At 46.5% G+C, this 17,010-nt stretch overlaps 1 protein-coding gene across 1 annotated transcript in view; it reads left to right on the plus strand.

The window, feature by feature from the left end:
- FBXW8 (F-box and WD repeat domain containing 8) overlaps positions 1–15,692 on the plus strand; it is a 128,477-nt gene extending 112,785 nt beyond the window's left edge. Inside the window, 3 exon segments of the mRNA XM_035257753.3 lie at positions 9,033–9,206; positions 12,019–12,129; positions 12,762–15,692. Of these exon segments, the coding sequence (XP_035113644.2) occupies positions 9,033–9,206; positions 12,019–12,129; positions 12,762–12,906 (430 nt within the window). The 3' untranslated portion in view covers positions 12,907–15,692.
- The last annotated feature ends 1,318 nt before the right edge of the window (positions 15,693–17,010 follow it).

The following is a 17,010-nucleotide window of genomic DNA, read 5'->3' on the forward strand; positions in this document are numbered from 1 at the left end:
GAGTTACTGTTAGAATATGCTTTTCCCTCACTGGGAGGGAAGGATTGTAAACATGGAGATGGAGAGAAAAGTGGGATTTTGCCTAAGAGTTATATTAGTATAGATAATGAGTTTTTCTGAATGCATATTTTGTCTTTTCTTGCTAAGACTAAGAAGAAAGAGCAATGAGTAATGGTACTGGGGAGTGATGCACGTTGGCATTAGGACTGGCTGCTCCTGTCCATTCCACTTACCACACTCTGGTACTCAGTGGGTGTCTAGCACAGTATATTTTTCTATTCATTCTAAGATGTATGTTTAAAAAAATTTCACATCTATGAAATCAGAATGGACTTTTATAATTGCATCATAAAATGGCAGCACTTTAAAAAGTTACATAAAGTAATGACGCTTCTTGGAATCAATGGTGATTTCAATGAAATGAAAGTATATATTCACTGAAGGCAACAATGAATTAATAGCTTAGGAACTGGGACATTTATGAGAAGCTTGATGAGCCACTAAGGAAGAGTCTGCAGGAAATAATCTTTTTCTTTTCTTTTTTTTTTTTTTTTTTAATTTAAACCCTGTCTGGAGTTTATTAAACATTTAGAATCTGTATATGTATGTCTTTCACTAAATTTGGTAAGTTTCCTGCCATTATTTTCTTATATAGTTATTCTGAACTAATAATCTCTTTCTCCTCCCTTTCTGATGACCTCAATCCTGTAAATGTTAAACCTTATGAAATTTTCCAACAGGTCACCAAAGCTCTGTTCATGTTTGTTTCCAAATCTCTGCATCATCTCTGTTGATCTAACTTCAGGTTTATGGACTCTTTCCTGTGTCATCTCCATTCTGCTGTTGAGCCTATCCAATGATTTTTTTATTTCAGATTTCATATTTTCTTAGTTAAAAATTTCCGTTCATTTTATATGTATAGTTTCTGTGTCTCTGCTGAGGTTGTCACTGTTACTGTGCCTGTGCATTTTACCTTTACCTCGTGGACTATAGCTACACAGCTTCTTTAAAGTCGTTAAGGATTCCCAAACTGGCTAATCTTAGGGTTGACATCTGTTAATTGTCTTTTCCCTTTTACTGTTTGGCTTTTGGTTTGGAATATGTCAAGTAATTTTGAATTGTATTCTAGACATTGTGGAAGTTGTGTTGGATACCCTCTGGATCCTGTTATGTAATCCTTCAAATAATGACTTTTGTTTTGTTTTGCTTTTAAACAGGCAGTCACCCTGGTTAGGTTCAGATGGCAAGTTCTATTTTGCCCTCTGTGGGTGGTGACTCCAGTGTCAGTTTGCTTTCCAAAGCTGTTTAATTTCTTTTCTGTTTTTGGTCTGCACATGTGCCACTTGGGGTATTCTGAGGCTTGGCAGTGATTCAGTCTTAGTTGAGCTCTTAAAGCCTTTTGCTGTCCTGCTTTGAATCTGTCCCACATAGCCCAAGGATGAGCCTGGGATTTATGTGGGTTTAGACACAGTATCATGAAATCCTTTTCTCTAGGTTCCTCCTCTCTTAATCCTTACACTTTCCAGCCTTCAGGGACTCGTTTCCCTTATAGTTCTCTGGTCAGAAAGATGGGGTTTCTGTCAAGAGTTCTACCTACCTGCATTGCTGCCACCATGCAGCATGTGACTAGGAACTGTCCTTGGGGCACAGCCACAAGAAAGAGGAAAAAATCCACAACAACCCTCACCCCTATTCTTTGGGGAATGCAGGGCCCCCCGCTGTTCCTCTGGTCAGAAGGCTGGAGTTTCTATTGGAGTTTTGGCATCCTGCACCACCTCACAGTGCTGCATATTGTAGCCCATACTCAGGGCAAGGCTGCAAGAGGAAAAAGGGGGAAAAATGGGAAACTCCTTCCCTATACGGCCACTTCCATAGGTTTGACTCTCCTCTGCAATCTGTCGGGTTGGGTTGACTCTCCAGAGTCCTCAGGTGTTTGTATTTGTGTTTTGTCCATAGGTTTTGCTGGCAGTCAGCAAGAGAGAGGCAGTAGTGGGCTTATTCCATCCTGGCCAAAGTCAGAACACCCTCCTTTCTTTTCAGTGACTTAAGTCAGCACTGTAGCTGGCGGCTGAGGGCTGTATTAAATGAGGGCCCTTCCCGTTCTGTAGCTCTCAGTCTTCTCATCTGTGATCTGCTCATTTTCGCCAGTGAAACTGGGGATGTAGCAGGGAGAAGCTAATCCATGCTATGGAGAACCAAGAGCTGGTGCTAAGGGCAAATGCCAGGCTGTGATTGGGTTGCTAAGGCAATAGTCATTGAGCCAGCAAATTCCAGTGTTTTCCCCCATAGTCTCAAGTTTATTTTTTAGGAGCTGTATTGAGATTTAATTTACATGCCACATAATTCACCAATTTAAATTGTACAATTTAGTGTTTTTAGTAGGTCCACAAGGTTGTGCAGTCATCACTACAGTCCATTTTAGAACATTTTCATCACCCCAAATAGAAACCCCATACCCATTAACAGTCACTCCCTATTTTCTCATCCCCTCCAGCTTTAAGCAACCACTAATCTACTTTTATTTCTCTAAGCCTTTGCCTGAACATCTCCTATAAATAGAATGATGTACCTTGTGACCTTCTAGGACTGGCTTATTCCACTTAGCACGTTTTTAAGATAAACCCAATTTGTAGAATATATCAGTAGGTCATTCCTTTTTCTGGCCAAGTAATATTCCCTTGTACAGATATACTACATTTTCTTTATCCATTCATCAGTTGATGGACATTTGGGTTGCTTCCACCTTTTGACTATGATAATGTTACTGTTATCATTTACGTGTACGTTTGTATGTGGATGCATATTTTCAGTTCCATTGGGGAAATACACTGGGAGTGGAATTGCTGGCTTTTGTGGTAAGTCCATGTTGAACCATTTGAGGAATTGCCAGACTCTTCTATAGCGGCTGCACCATTTTACATTCCCACCAGCACTGGATTGAGGGTTCCAGTTTCTCCACCTTGTCACCAACCCTTGCTACTGTCTTGAATTCTAGATTTGCATTTATCCAGTGGCCAGTGGTGATGAATATCCTTTCACGTGCTTATTGCCTGTTTGTATATCTTCTCTGGAGAGATGTCTATCCGTCCTCAGCCCATTTGTTAATTGGACTGTTTTTTTTATTATTATTAGAGTTGCTTATATAGCCCACATACAAATCTCTCATCAGATATGTGATTTGCAAAATATTTTCTGCCATTCTCTGGGTTGTCTTTTCACTATTTGGATCATATTCTTTGAAGCACACAAGTTTTCAATTTTGATGACATTCCATTTATCTATTTTTTCCTTTTGTCATTTGTGCTATTGATGTCATAGCTAAGGAACCATTTCTTAACCCAGGCTCATGAAGATTAACTCCTAAGTTTCCTTCAGAGGGTTTTATAGTTTTGGCTCTTACACTGAGGTCTGTGATCCATTTGGAGTTAATATTTATATATGGTGTGAGGTAGAGACTTAAACTTCATTCTTTTGCATGTGAATATTCAGCTATTCTGGCACCATCTGTTGGAAAGACAATTCTCTTCCCCATTCAGTTGTCTTGGCACCACTGTTGAAAATCAATGGACTGTAACTCTGAGAGTTTATTCTGGACTCTCAGGTCTATTCCATTGATCTGTATGTCTGTGTTCTGGCACTGCCACACTGCTTTGATTACCTACAGCTTTTTGATTACAATATCTCACCTTTTTTGAAATAAGTAATATATAGTAAACTTGCAAATGTCAGGCATGTCCAACAGCATCACTGTGTATGAAAGCAATATGGATATAGGACATATTCATATGACTTAGTTATAACTAAAAGTTTTAGTATTTCCAACTTGGGATTATGTGCCCCTTTTTTGGCATTATACACATTATCATCTTTGTCCACTGGGTGGACTTGTTACAGATCTCACAATGTAGGGTCTAACAGATCTCTTCAAGACCATCTAATGCTGGACCAGAAAGGTTCAGTGGCCAGTCTGAAGGGCTTGTTAGTTACTCTTGGCCACATAGGATTTTATGTTCTACTTACAGAGAACTCTAAACTTCAGAGGTACAGACTTAAAATACAGAGAGCACTAAGCTTAGGCTAGTTAGATTGAACAGCAACTAGAGAAACATGTATTTCCACTTCTACCTGAAAATACATGTTTTTCTAGTTGCTGTTTAAAATGAATCTTTCACCAAAGGCCATCGTCAGTGCTTTGTAGATAAAGCTATTGATTTTCGCATATACGGTTGTATTTAAAATCCTCTTTAATAGCCCAAGGTTCAGTGAGACCAAACAGAATCATGTATTGATTTCTTTTTTAAAAACATACTATTTTAAAAATTAATTCGGTCATTTAAAAAAAGCCTCCATTGTAACACCTTATTGCTTGTTCCCTTTATTTTCTGGATAGAAATATAGCTGAAGGTCAAGTCCCCCTTAATGAAACTGCCGAGCCAGACACTGAATAGGCTTCAGCTTGCTGTCAGATACAGTGTGCCTCATTATCATATAGGAGTATTTAATCCAAGCCAATAGGAAGCGCGCCCTGAGTTGTGACCCCCCCAATTACAGAATCTCAGTGCTTGCTTCTTGCCCTGACAAGTATAAAGTTGTGTGCTGTGCTCGTGCCACTGCTGCCTGCTGTTAGAGAGAGAGTGATTGTGGCGTAAATGTTGCATTTGCTCCATCTGCAAGTGTTATAATAAGTTATTCAAAGCCCTTAACACAGGACCAACCAGAGCGTGCCTCCCTCTCGCTTCCAGCACGTTTTCCTGCCCATCAGATGGATGCTCCTCTGTTGGAGTCTTTGGAAGGTTCTGGTGTCTTTTGTTTTAATTGGTGGGCTACAGCCGACTCCTATGGTGTGATTTTCATTAGAGAGGGGCTAGAGAGAGGGAGTGTTGGAACCATCCTCCAAGCCCAACCATGAATATTAAACATAATACAATTACAGCTTTCAGACCAATTATTTTTCTTTTCAATGGGCAAAGTTGATGAAATACTCGCTAGATAGGGATTCACAATATCTACCATTGGCTCCTCTTTGTCCCTGGAATCGGCTGTCTTGGCATGTTTTGGTGCCATTTGCTGTGCTACCTGTTTCCCAGCATCGAGTATTTATTTGGTTCAAGGACTGAGCCGACGACGGGCTTTGTTTGCCAAGGTGCACAGCGTTCGGGCCGGTGCTGCGTGCTGTCAGATGTCCGAGGCAGGTACCTGTTTCTTCATGTGAATCTGAATGGCTTGGGTGGACTTAGCATACTGTGCTGTCTGCTCTTTCTGTCTGTTGACGAGAAGCCAGAGCAGTGCTTCTCTAAGGAGATGTCAGAAAAATGTTTTTCCTTTTTTCTTATGGGGAGACGCTGAAGGCTGGTTTGGCCTATTTTTTTTTTTCCTTAGTGATATAAAAGACACTAAGCCTGTATCATTTGGTTTATTTGTTTATTTTGTTTGGAGCCATCCATACTGGTATCTAAATACAATAGGAAAACAGATGGCAAACTTTGAACTTCTGGACCAAATTTGTGTTTGCCTTTGTCTCCTTAACAGCCAAACTGTAAATTATGGAGTATAAATATTCAACAGAGGGGCTCTTTATGGAAATCACCATAGCAGAATAGACTCTGATTAACCAAATATGCACTGAAAACTACTGGGTAAACATTTCCGCTCCCCCTTCCCCAGTCCTTTTCAAGTTCCCACTCTGGCCTAAAGTCACAGTTTCCTTTCCAGCATTTATACTTCTCTCTTCTCTGCCCACACAGCCCGAGTTCTGTTACCTACACATGCCTAAGGAGAGGTGTCTGTAAGTGCTTCCGAGAGACACCTTGGTTTTCACTGTAGTCTTCATGCTCTCTGCGTCTTTCTGGTCCCAGATCCCTCACTGGCAGGTCTGGGACTGAATAGCATTTGTAGCAACGGACTTCTCTGTTCTCCTGCGTTGCCTTGTCAGTTCACATGGCCTAGCAGGAAGAAGAAACAGTCCCTCCTCCATGTTCTCAAATGATGTGTTGTTACCATCCTATTTTATTTCACCTTATCTAAGAAATAGATGAAAGTATTGTTTTTTAAATTATGAAACAGAACAGATGTATGGGAGCATATAGAAGGTATGTGTACAGTTTCAAAAACAACAGAGAATGCCTCTCAGCTCCACCTCTCAGCTCAGGAAACAGAGTGTGACCAGTACCGCTGAAGGCCTCCCAGTCACGGATGAATTCTTGTTTTCTAAACATGGCAGTGTTCAGAATAAAACACAAAAGCCTCCTTTATTGCCCTCATTCTTCTCCAAGGTAATTGCTGTTAATGTTCAAGTTATGTGCTTCCAGAACCTCGTCTTTAAAATTGTTTGGTTTTATTTAAACAGGAAGTACGCACATTCATAATGGGACTGAAAAGCAAGGTAGCATAGAGGGCGAAGTGCATCCCTCTTCCCGAGCGGCCTCGTCAGCCTCGCTCATTGCGACTGCTCAGTGTGAGCGTTCTGCAGGGCACGCCCGCACATGCACAACCTGAACACGTGTCCCCCAGCACATGCCTGTGTGCACCGCTGCCAGTCGGCCGGTGTGGTTCTGCCCATTCTCTAATGACTACGAGGGGTCCCACTGTATGGATGTACCGTGATTGCTTTAACTAGCACTCAGTTGATGAGCTGGTTAATTGTGCCACCTACATCCAGTCATTCCGATTCATGATGGCTTATGTGTTGTTTCTAATTTTTCCTGTCAGTATAATTATCTTTCCTTAATAGGTCATGGCTTTTTCTCTCAGGCTGTTTTTAAGACCTCTTTGTCTGCGTTTTCCCATTTTTTAAGTTACTCTTAGTTATGTATTTCTTTCTTTATTGATTAGTGTGCATTGAGTCGGCACTCATGTCTTTCATTAGTTCTGGGAAGACATCAGCTCTTAACTGTCTGCACTCTGTTTTCTCCTTCCGGGACTGTGGGCATATGCGGCACCACCCCTGTGTCCCTCATGTCTCTTAACCCCCGCCGCCTTCAGATTTTTCTTCTAATCCACACATTCTCTGTTCTGCTTCCAGCCAGTCTCCCGAATTTAATTTCAGGGACTATACTTTCATGCTTTTGTATTTAAAGCAGGAATCTCCACACTCCCTTCCCTGCCTTTGGTGGCCCTTCAGTGTTTGATGAACCCATGGACCTGAGCTTGGCGCTTGCCAGCAGCCTCCCCCACCACACTGGCAACTGAAGTCACAGCTCACCCTCTCCCATCTGGTTTTCAGCTCAGGTCCGGGGGATGTCACTTACTATGTGAACTCAGCAATGCCCTTAAAAGTTTGTTAGTTATATTTATCCAGCACTAGTAAGCGTTTTGCAGTGGAAGTGTCAACATGTCTGAAACAGAAGCCTCTTTTGCGACTGAGAGCAATGCTTTGGTGACTGGCTTGTGTCTATGTGAAACATGTAGAGCTGCCTCCTAGAAGTAGAATTGCTGGCTTAGTGAGGGGCGTGTGGTATTTGGTTGGATATTGCCAAGTTACTCCTTAAAGAAGGATTTCTGCCGTCTCTACTTAAAAAAAAAAAAAAAAAAAAAAAAAAGTAGCTGGGCATGTGGCACATGCTTGTAGTCCCAGCTACTTGGGAGGCTAGACGATCACCTGAGGCTACGAAATTGAGGCTGCAGTGAGCGACGGTGCCACTACCTTCCAGACGGGAGTGAGGCCCTGGCTTTAAAAAACAAAACCTGTACAAAACAAATTTGATCGCCCCCTTCACTGTCATAAAGTACTCTCAGCTCATGCTTTTCGCCTTTCCTACTATCACAATTGTAACATCTTTTCCTCCTCTTGTGCAAATGTGCTCTTCATGCGTAGCATGTATTTTTACTTTATGATCCATTGGCAGCTCTTCTTGTTAACAGACCTAGTAGGTTTGCCCTGTGTGCCTCTGTGGACCCAGCAGACACATGAGGTCCCACTTAAGCCATCTGTCTTCTTGTTCTGGTATATTGCTGTGCCACTTTCTTTCAGAGAGTATCCCCAGGTAGTTCATTGTGAGTCCTTTTCTGTTGAAGAGAAAAAGTCTTTATTATGCCTTTCAACTTGGTAGCTAAGCTAGGTTTAGAACTTTTGGTTCAAAATAATTTTCCCTCAGAACTTGGAAAATCAGTGGGTGTGTCTGCCCACGTGACTCAGGGCACAGGACATGTAGACATGCGTTTCTGATCACATTGAATCATGTATCCGTGTGTCAGTCCTGTTCCCAGATGGATGGTAGGGTCTTTTCAGGGCAGGGACTGTCTTTTTCCACTTGCATCATGGGGTCTCTGAAATGCATCTTTACAGTTATTACATGTAATGAATTGGATTTACTTTTAGCCTTTGTGGCTTATTGTGGGAACTACTACGTATGGTGGTGGTTTTACTGGATAAGAGATTTCTATCCCATTATCTTAATTTATCCTGTGAAACATTCAACATATATAAAAAGTAGTTTTTAAAGAGGTTCTTAAAGAAATGCGGATTATTATAAGGCAAGTAATTATTTCAAGAAGTGACTGCACAGAGTGCACACGCCCTTATCCCTGCTCTGCTGTGTGTGCTCAGTATAAAGGCGTTCCCTTCCTCAGCTCCAGCAAGACAATGATGAACTCAGAGTCGAGTGGATTTTCCTAACGGGTGAGGATCCAGGTTTACCCACAGCAAAATTACTGTGCCAGGCAGCACAGCTACTGCTGGGACAGGTTTCTCAGGCCAACCCGCTTGTGCAGCCACTGAGTCAGGCAGATCTCAGCTGCCTCCTGAGTGACGCAGGTGCCCCTTCCCTGTTAAGCAGATCAAGTGGGCAGCCACTATCCTTGGCCTGTGTCTTTCTTGCTCCATGTGCTTTTAAACCATTCTGATTAGACGGTTGTAGGTCCTCCCTGACAGTGTACTAATTAGGAGATAAAAGTCTGATATTATATTGATGTTTGCAGCTGAGTTCTTTCATAGCAGTGTTGTGCACAGACCAGCACAGCGGAGGGGGAGTTTGTCATTTCAAGCTTTGACTCTAACCCCATTTCCGTTCTGTGCTCTTCTTGGGCCTGTCCAGGGTGAGGATCCACGACCTCCGCACCAGTAACGTCACGCTGTCACTCTCCGCCCACCAGCTTGGGGTCTCTGCTGTGCAGATGGACGACTGGAAGATTGTCAGCGGAGGCGAGGAAGGCCTGGTGTCCGTGTGGGATTATCGGATGAACCAGAAGCTGTGGGAGGTGTATTCTGGGTAAGATGCATTCTAGACACTCTTGGGAGTTTCTAGTAGGAACAGGGAAGGCAGCCCTAGTCAGCCTGAACCAGGCTCAGTGCTAAATGCCCCCTAACCCTGGGCTTTGCTGGGTGAACCCTCACTGTGACCCTAGGAGCCAGCTGCTGGACCAGCACCACTCTGCAGAGGAGGAAACAGGCTTGGAATGGCGCTGGCAGTAGGGATGCAGTTCCTGTCTCTGACATCATTCAGACCGCCACAGTTCATATCCAGCTTTCTCTAAGAATGAAGCTGCTATTTAGGTTTCCTCCATCTTAATAAACAGAAAAGGTGACTCAGAAACATAGGAAGCTCACTGAGCTAGAGCATGAGGTGACACACCACCTGCTCACAGGTGGAAAGCAGGGCTGGCCCAGCTCGCCATCCTCCATTCGAGCCCGTCATGGGTGACCATGGTCTTCTGCCTGATGCATAGACTTCGCTGATGACGTTTAGATAGAGGAGCACCTAGGACTGAAGGGCTTCCGGCTCCAACAAACGAGAAATGTGTCGTCATTTCCACCTTTAACACCACTATTCGAGATATAAATAGATACTATGCTCAGCGCAGGCTGATGGCTTCACAGATGTAGGTTTCAGCCAATGGCGCCTGCTTGGTTAAGACATTTTCACTGAGCCTGCCCCTGATCTTTAAAGCAGCAGCCCAGGGCAGGCTCGAGGCCACCATCTCTGCCTGGCCCCTCAGGCCTCAAATAGGAGACTGCTTTTGAGACAGGTGGGGACAGAGGCAACTGGCCCTCTCCCTCACTGCCGCTGTGAAGAGACATTCGGCCAGGCATGTACCTGCGGTCCCAGCAACTCAGGAGGCTGATGGGGGAGGATTGCTTCGTGGAGCCCAGGAGTTTGAGGCTGCAGTGATTGTGCCACTGTACTCCAGCCTGGGGAACAGAATGAAACCCCATCTCTTTAAAAAAAAAGATTCTGGGCCAGTGGGCTATGAGCATGACAACAAAGCTGAGCAGAAACAGGGCGAGGCCCTTGCACATGAACTGAGACTTGCTCCCCACTTCCTGCAAATCCAGATAAACGCAACCTCAGAGAAGCAGCATAGTCTTCCTTCAAGTGCAATGGCAGTAATTTGACAGAAGTCTCCACGAGGCGGCAGGGATAAATGCAGAATGGGCTTCTTCCTTGGACGGCAGTGCTGGTGAACACTGTGGCCGGCAGATTTTATCAGACACAACCCGGGTCCCGCCCAGCCTGCCCCTCTCTGTGGCTGTCCTGTCCCAGAGGCCTCAGCCCTTTTTCTGACTTCCATGGTGATGCACCAGATTGCCACCAGGTGGCGCCAAACAGCAACTAAAACTCCCGCAACAAAATTCTGGGAAGCATTTGCCCTGGAGGAAAACCTAGTATTTGTTATAAAGCATTGAGTGCATCCACCTCAGGGATGTCGCCAGCCCCAACTCCAGCAGCTCTCATTTTTGTCTCTTGAAAGCTTCACTCCCTGGGACAGGCCACTGAGATGAAGCCTTGTAAGGACGGCCTTCCTTCCCAGGGTGTGGTCCTGTCCCAGCACTGCCTCAGTCCCTTAAGCAGTCACTGTTTTCAGCAACACAAGGCTCACGGACAAACAGTCTCCTGCCCAGACCTCACTGACTTGCTCAAGTCCCCATCTGCGGTGCCTGCTGCCAGGCCCGAGTGCTTATATCCCCGGGCTGGCTGTCATGTCCCTCCCACTATCTACTTCAATCTCTCCAGCCCAGGTCCTCTCAGGGTTCTCCCTTTGGTCCTCGCCTGCCTGACAGGGCACTATGAGTCTGCTAGGCTGCAGGCCTCCACCAAGCCTGCCCTCCCTCCCTCTGTGGGGTTTCTCATCCTCCAGGCCTCATGCCAAGTCTGCCACCACTCTCCTCCTGTGGGTGTCCCCACCCCAGGGAGGCAGGGCTCCACCTGCTCCCCAGCTTCCCTCCCAAGAGTCCTGTGCATTAGTCAAGGGGTGCAGCCCCAGCCGCCCTGGGATCAGCCACACAGGCCTTGTCCCTCCTGTGCCCCCTCCTGGCAGACCCTTTCAGCCTGCCGCGCCTCCTGCTGCTCCTCCCAGCGCTTCATTCTGGGTCACACGCTCTTTGTAGCTTGTAAGGTCCCTCGTGCTTCAGAAGCATTGGTCACATTTTCTGGGACTGCATCTTACCTTCTTCACTAGCTAGGGCCCTCCCTGGGGCAGACATCCACCTGGATGAGACATCTTTTTAATCCATCGTCTCCTAGCTCAGTGCCGTGACCACGGCAGGTGCTCCACCAGGTTCAGAACCAACACAAGCCTCTGTTCAACAAACTTAGAAGCATTTTGTTCCAAGATTGACTGAACCTGCTTTCACCACCCAGGGTACATGCATCACTGCAGCCCTGTGAGCAGGTGGAGGCGCCTTTAATGGCCTGACACTTGACACGCCCCCAGTGCCCTCTAGATGATGGGGCGCCTGACTGGGAGAGCTCAAGGGACTTGCCCAGGGAGGCATCGAGGGGCCAGTCTCTTGCATGTGGCTGATTTGTTTCCAGTAGATTGTCAGAGCGTACCAGGTTGCTGGGGTAGGCACCAGCATGGGTACGGGGCACGCAGACCTGTTTAGAGTCGTGCCCAGAGTGTGGCCTTGTCACCTGAGCTTTGGGAACTGAGGTGAGACACTGCTCCCTCCTGTGTAAAAAAGAAGCTTAGCTTCTCGGTTCTAGAATCCCTACAGTTCTGAAGCCCCAGATCCACAGCAGCAAGGGCAGGACGCAGGCCGCACAGACACAGCCTTCTGAGCTCTCTCCCGCTGCCTTCCAGACACCCCGTAAAGCACATCTCATTCAGCAGTCGAAGCCTCATCACAGCCAACGTGCCCTACCAGCCGGTGGTGCGGAACGCCGACCGGGACAACTTCACTCCTCACAGGAGGTGAGCGGTGGGCGGTGCTGGATCTGCCCATGTTCAGAAGAGACCATCTTAGTTTGACCGATGTGTAGAATCCCCTCCCCGCAACCCTGTAATGCACTGCATCCTATGGGCTATACCATCAGGCAGGGCCCTGCTTTTCTAGGAATTGGGAACATAAACGTGGATGCTGACCTGTACCGAGCTCCCAGCATCTGATGCGGGATAGCCCTGTGGGGCGGGTCCACTCTGTCGGCTGCATAGAGAGGGAGGAAAGCCATATGCTGAGAAGCCTGCTGTGCTTAGAATCCGGTCATGGGGGCAAGACCCTGTCCTCTTTAAGTCGAGTCCTTGTACTCAGTCTGCTGGGCGACTTGGCTGACAAGCAAGAGACGCCCCCCCGCCCAACCCCCTTGCAGGTAGGTGCAGGTGCCTCTGTCATTAGATGTGGCCTGGGCTCCTTGCTTCAGCGCCTCGCGCTGTGACACTTGCTGTGCCCACCCACTGACCACTAAGCCCGGGACTGTGAGTGACTGACACTGTGTGCCAGAGGACACCTTTGTGAAGATGAACCTCTGTCTGGCCTCAGGCAAATGCAGCCGGGCGAGGACCAGTGAGGCAGCCCTGACCTGTCGTTCTCTTTGTGCTCTCTCTAGACACCAGGGGCTGATCCGCGCCTATGAGTTTGCGGTAGACCAGCTGGCCTTCCAGAGCCCACTCCCTGCCTGCCGTTCCTCCTGCGACACCATGGCCACTCACTACTACGACCTTGCACTGGCTTTTCCCTATAACCATGTTTAGAGAAGTGCCTCAGCTGGGAGCAAGGAGAAAAATGGGAAGAACCAGTTTTATCCATCTTAAAACCACAGGCAGCTCTGCACAGGGGAAGAAAGCAGCCCTAGGCACAGTGCCTGACACACGCGTCTCTCCTGCCCCTACCCGATTGCCCCCGGCACCTGGGAAAGCTGCCGTTGCTGGGGCTCGAGTCCCACATGCTTCTGACTCAAACATATCCCAGCCCTGGCGCCCCCAGCCATCCAGCCACCCTGGCCTCGGATCCCTCACGCCACCTTGGGACTCTCACTGAGGTCCCACACGGCCCCTGTTCAGCCTCTTTCCCCTTTTCCTCTGAGGGCCTTTGGATGGGCCTGTCCCTGGCCTCCAAGGCATTAATCTCCACGTCCGTTTCCCTATGTTTACTTAGGGTGCTCTTCTGCCACCTCGCCACCATCACCTTCCAGCATCAAGCTGGTAGGGCCATACTTTCTCTTCACAGCTTTTACCAGGTTTATAATTATATACTTGCACAGTTTAGTCATTAATGACTCTTTTGCTAACGATTGTCTATGATATGTGATATAAAGTAACTATTTTCTAAATATTGACTAAGCAGCCATCAAGATGAAACAGGACAGGAGAAAACAGAGCTGCCATTTCCAAAGCATTCCAGAAGCAAGCCATTGCCTTACTGTTGATTTTCAACATTTCTAAACACTGGCATCCACCTACTGTACCTTCAGAATATCAAAGCAAAAACTGATAGAACTACAAAGAGAAATAAAATCCATTCTCACAGCAGGTGATCAGCAGACCAACTCAATGAGAAAAACTTAAAAGATCTGGAGGATTTACTTAATATCCCTAACAAGCTGGATCCAGGAGGTGTGTAGGGAATTTCATACACACGTAGACCATGCGCAAAAGGCCACCACGTATGAAGGCCACGGAGAACATCTCAGATGTGCAAAGATTCCAACCATAAAGGCCACATTATAGAACCACCCCCCACCTCCCCGCACCGTGACACATCGCACCCTGTGCGCTATACCCTCAGGCAGGGCCCTGCTTTTCTAGAAATTGACCCCAATGCAGAATCACAAGGAATCAACAAAAAGCAAAGTAGACACTCCCGAGTTAACTTGGACTTAAAAAGTTTACTAAAAACAAAATATAAACTCATTAGACTGAGTTGACGGTAAAAGCGCCGAGTATAAAACCCAGGGGATGAAGCTGGAAGGGACTGAGAGGAGCCCCAAAGCAAGCAGAGGGAAGAGCTTACTCAGGACAAAAACAGACACTGATGGAATTGAAAACCGATAGCTAATAGCCAAAAGCAGGTTTCTGTGGTGTTTCTGTAGGTGGAGTCTCGCTCTGTCACCCAGGCTGGAGTACAATGGCCTCATCTTGGCTCACTGCAACCTCAGCCTCCCAAGTAGCTGGGATTACAGCCCCCCCCCCCCACCACGCCCAGCTAAGTTCTGTATTTTTAGTAGAGACCGGGTTTTGCCATGTTGGCCAGGCTGGTCTCAAACTCCTGACCTCATGATCCGCCTGCCTTGGCCTCCCAAAGTGCTGGGATTACAGATGTGAGCCACCACACCTGGCCCAAAAGCAGTGCTTTAAAAAACAAACAACGCAACTCTGGATAAAACAAAAAGGTGCAAAGGGGCTATGCGGAAAAGAAGAGGAAGTGATGAGGTAGGAGAAGCACCTTTCGTGTGGGAATCATTCGCCCACATTCATCCCAGGAAAAAAACACATCCTCAACTGCACATGTGTATGTATCAGAGGGAAGTGCTTTGCCATTCTCAGAAACCTAGAACTTTCAAGTCATGAAGGTTCTGGATCAGATTGCTTAAGATAGCCATTCCACATTCATCTCCAAATACACAGGGGAATGGAGCAGACAGAGCAGCGACTGGGAAGCATCACCTCCCTGTCCAGAGGGCACTGCTTTCTTTCAGCCCCTGCCTTCCTGTGAGGCAGATGGACCAGAGGGTTTTCTGCTTCCTTTCAACCAGATGGCTTCCTAAATGGAGACGCCCTGTAGGGAGCAAATGCAGGGTTTCGTGTACTTCTGCTGTCATCATGTGGTGGTCAGACTGCTCACTGGTGACCTCGCTCTGTAAGGCTTTCTTCGAGCCCCACCCTTTCTCTTTCATAGTCTTAATGCATCTGGACCACTGAAATGGTTTTCTTTTCAAAAAGCAGCCCCGTCCAGTCTGCATTCACAGTTCATTTTGCAGGTACATTCTCCCTTCCTAACTTTGCAGCAATTAGAGATAACAAACTTTAAAAGACATTAGACCCAGAATACGGCCAGCCAGCAGCTGGTCCAGCATAAAAATGTCACAACTGCAGCCCCTCCCACACCAAAGCCTGTTTGTAACCCACCTGCTATTCATGAAAGTTGCCTGCATCTTGTAAGAAGATTGAACCCAAACTGTAATCTTCAGGCACGCCAACTTCAGACCATGTCTTCTGCTGCAAACCTGAACATCCTGGAAGAAATCACATGACAGGGAAAGGGTAGATGCTTCTGGATAAGCCAACGTTTATCCAAATCAAGTCACCTTACCTTTATCCAGGCCCTTTCACAAGTTCTGAGTTTTTAGGGATGAATCCTCTCCTTTAGTCCCCTCAGACTCCTCCATCTGTGGCTCCCCCAAAGGTAGAAGAGACAAGCATGCTGGGGGGAGCTGGGCAGCGCAACACCGAAGATCTCATGTGTCATCTCAAACCACTGTCGGACTTGCTTTGTACTTTATTATGTCTGTATTGTTCTGATATTAAATGTTTTGAATGTATTTATTGGTGAAGTTATCGGGCAAGACATACAGTGATAACCCTGGTATGCCCTGGTTCCAGCTCTCTTCCCACCCCCTTGGTATCTTACCTCCCACCATGGCTTTGTTTTGTAAACCCTCAGGCAAGTAGTTTTCCCAGAACCTCCACTATAGGGGCTCCTAGCTCAGGATCCAAGAAACCCACAGCATTATATAGTAAGTCCTCACCAACCGTCTTTAATAGGTGTTCTTAGAAACTGCAGCTAAGCCAAAGGAGGTATAATGCAACTCTAATTTTGCCTGGGCACAGTGGCTCACACCTGTAATCCCAGCACTTTGGGAGGCCAAGGTGGGCGGATCACCTGAGGTCAGGAATTCAAGACCCCCTGGCAACATGGGAAAACACTGTCTCTACTAAAAATACAAAAATTAGCCAGGCCTGGTGGCATGCACCTGTAATCACAGCTACTCGGGAGGCTGAGGCAAGAGAATCACTTGCACTGGAGAGGCAGAGGTTGCAGTGAGCCGAGATCGCTCCACTGCACTCCAGCCGGGGCGACAGAGCGAGACTTTGCCTCAAAAAAAGAAACAGCAACTTTAAGCATAATGATGTGTGATGACACTAATTTTACTGTAGGCTAATTAATGTAAACAAGAGTTAAGTTCCCACGGCATATTTCTGGCCATAAAAACATCACCAAACTTTAGAACTTTAAACCACTTATAATATTAAACATTCAATAAATGGGAGTTATACATATGTTTAAGAAAAATTACTAAAAACAACAAGGTAATTATTTACCCAATTTTTGGTGACTCGGTGCTGGCAGCTGCAGCGCTGGTGGGTTAAATCACGAAATGTTTGCAAAGCAGAAATTGTCAGGAGCACCTTCCACCACACAGGTCACACGCTGCAACGAACCGGCCCACCGGGCTTCTGGATGGCGCCATTTACTGTCGTGCATGTGTATGATTATGCGAGACTGAATTTTTATTTTATTCACTCCTCTCATTTTCCAACTCAAGTTATTCCAGTTCAAGGTGGTGGGTGACCAGAGCCTCTCCCAGGGGCCCACGTGTGTGTGTGTCTAGTGGTGGGAGGGTGTCCTGTCCTGACCCACCCTGGACAGGACAACCTCCCACCACTAGACACACACACACATACACACAGACCACAACTATTCAGACACCAACAAACTTCATTTGCACATTTTTGGGGTGTGGGAGGAAACCAAAGTGCCCAGAAAACTCGCACAGACGGAGAGGACGTCCAGACTCCATACAGACGGTGGACCCAGCCAGGAATCAATTTAGTTCTCAATGTTATAACATAATGACA

Source organism: Callithrix jacchus, chromosome 9 (assembly GCF_049354715.1).
Source record: "Callithrix jacchus isolate 240 chromosome 9, calJac240_pri, whole genome shotgun sequence".
Taxonomy (NCBI): Eukaryota; Metazoa; Chordata; class Mammalia; order Primates; family Cebidae; genus Callithrix; species Callithrix jacchus.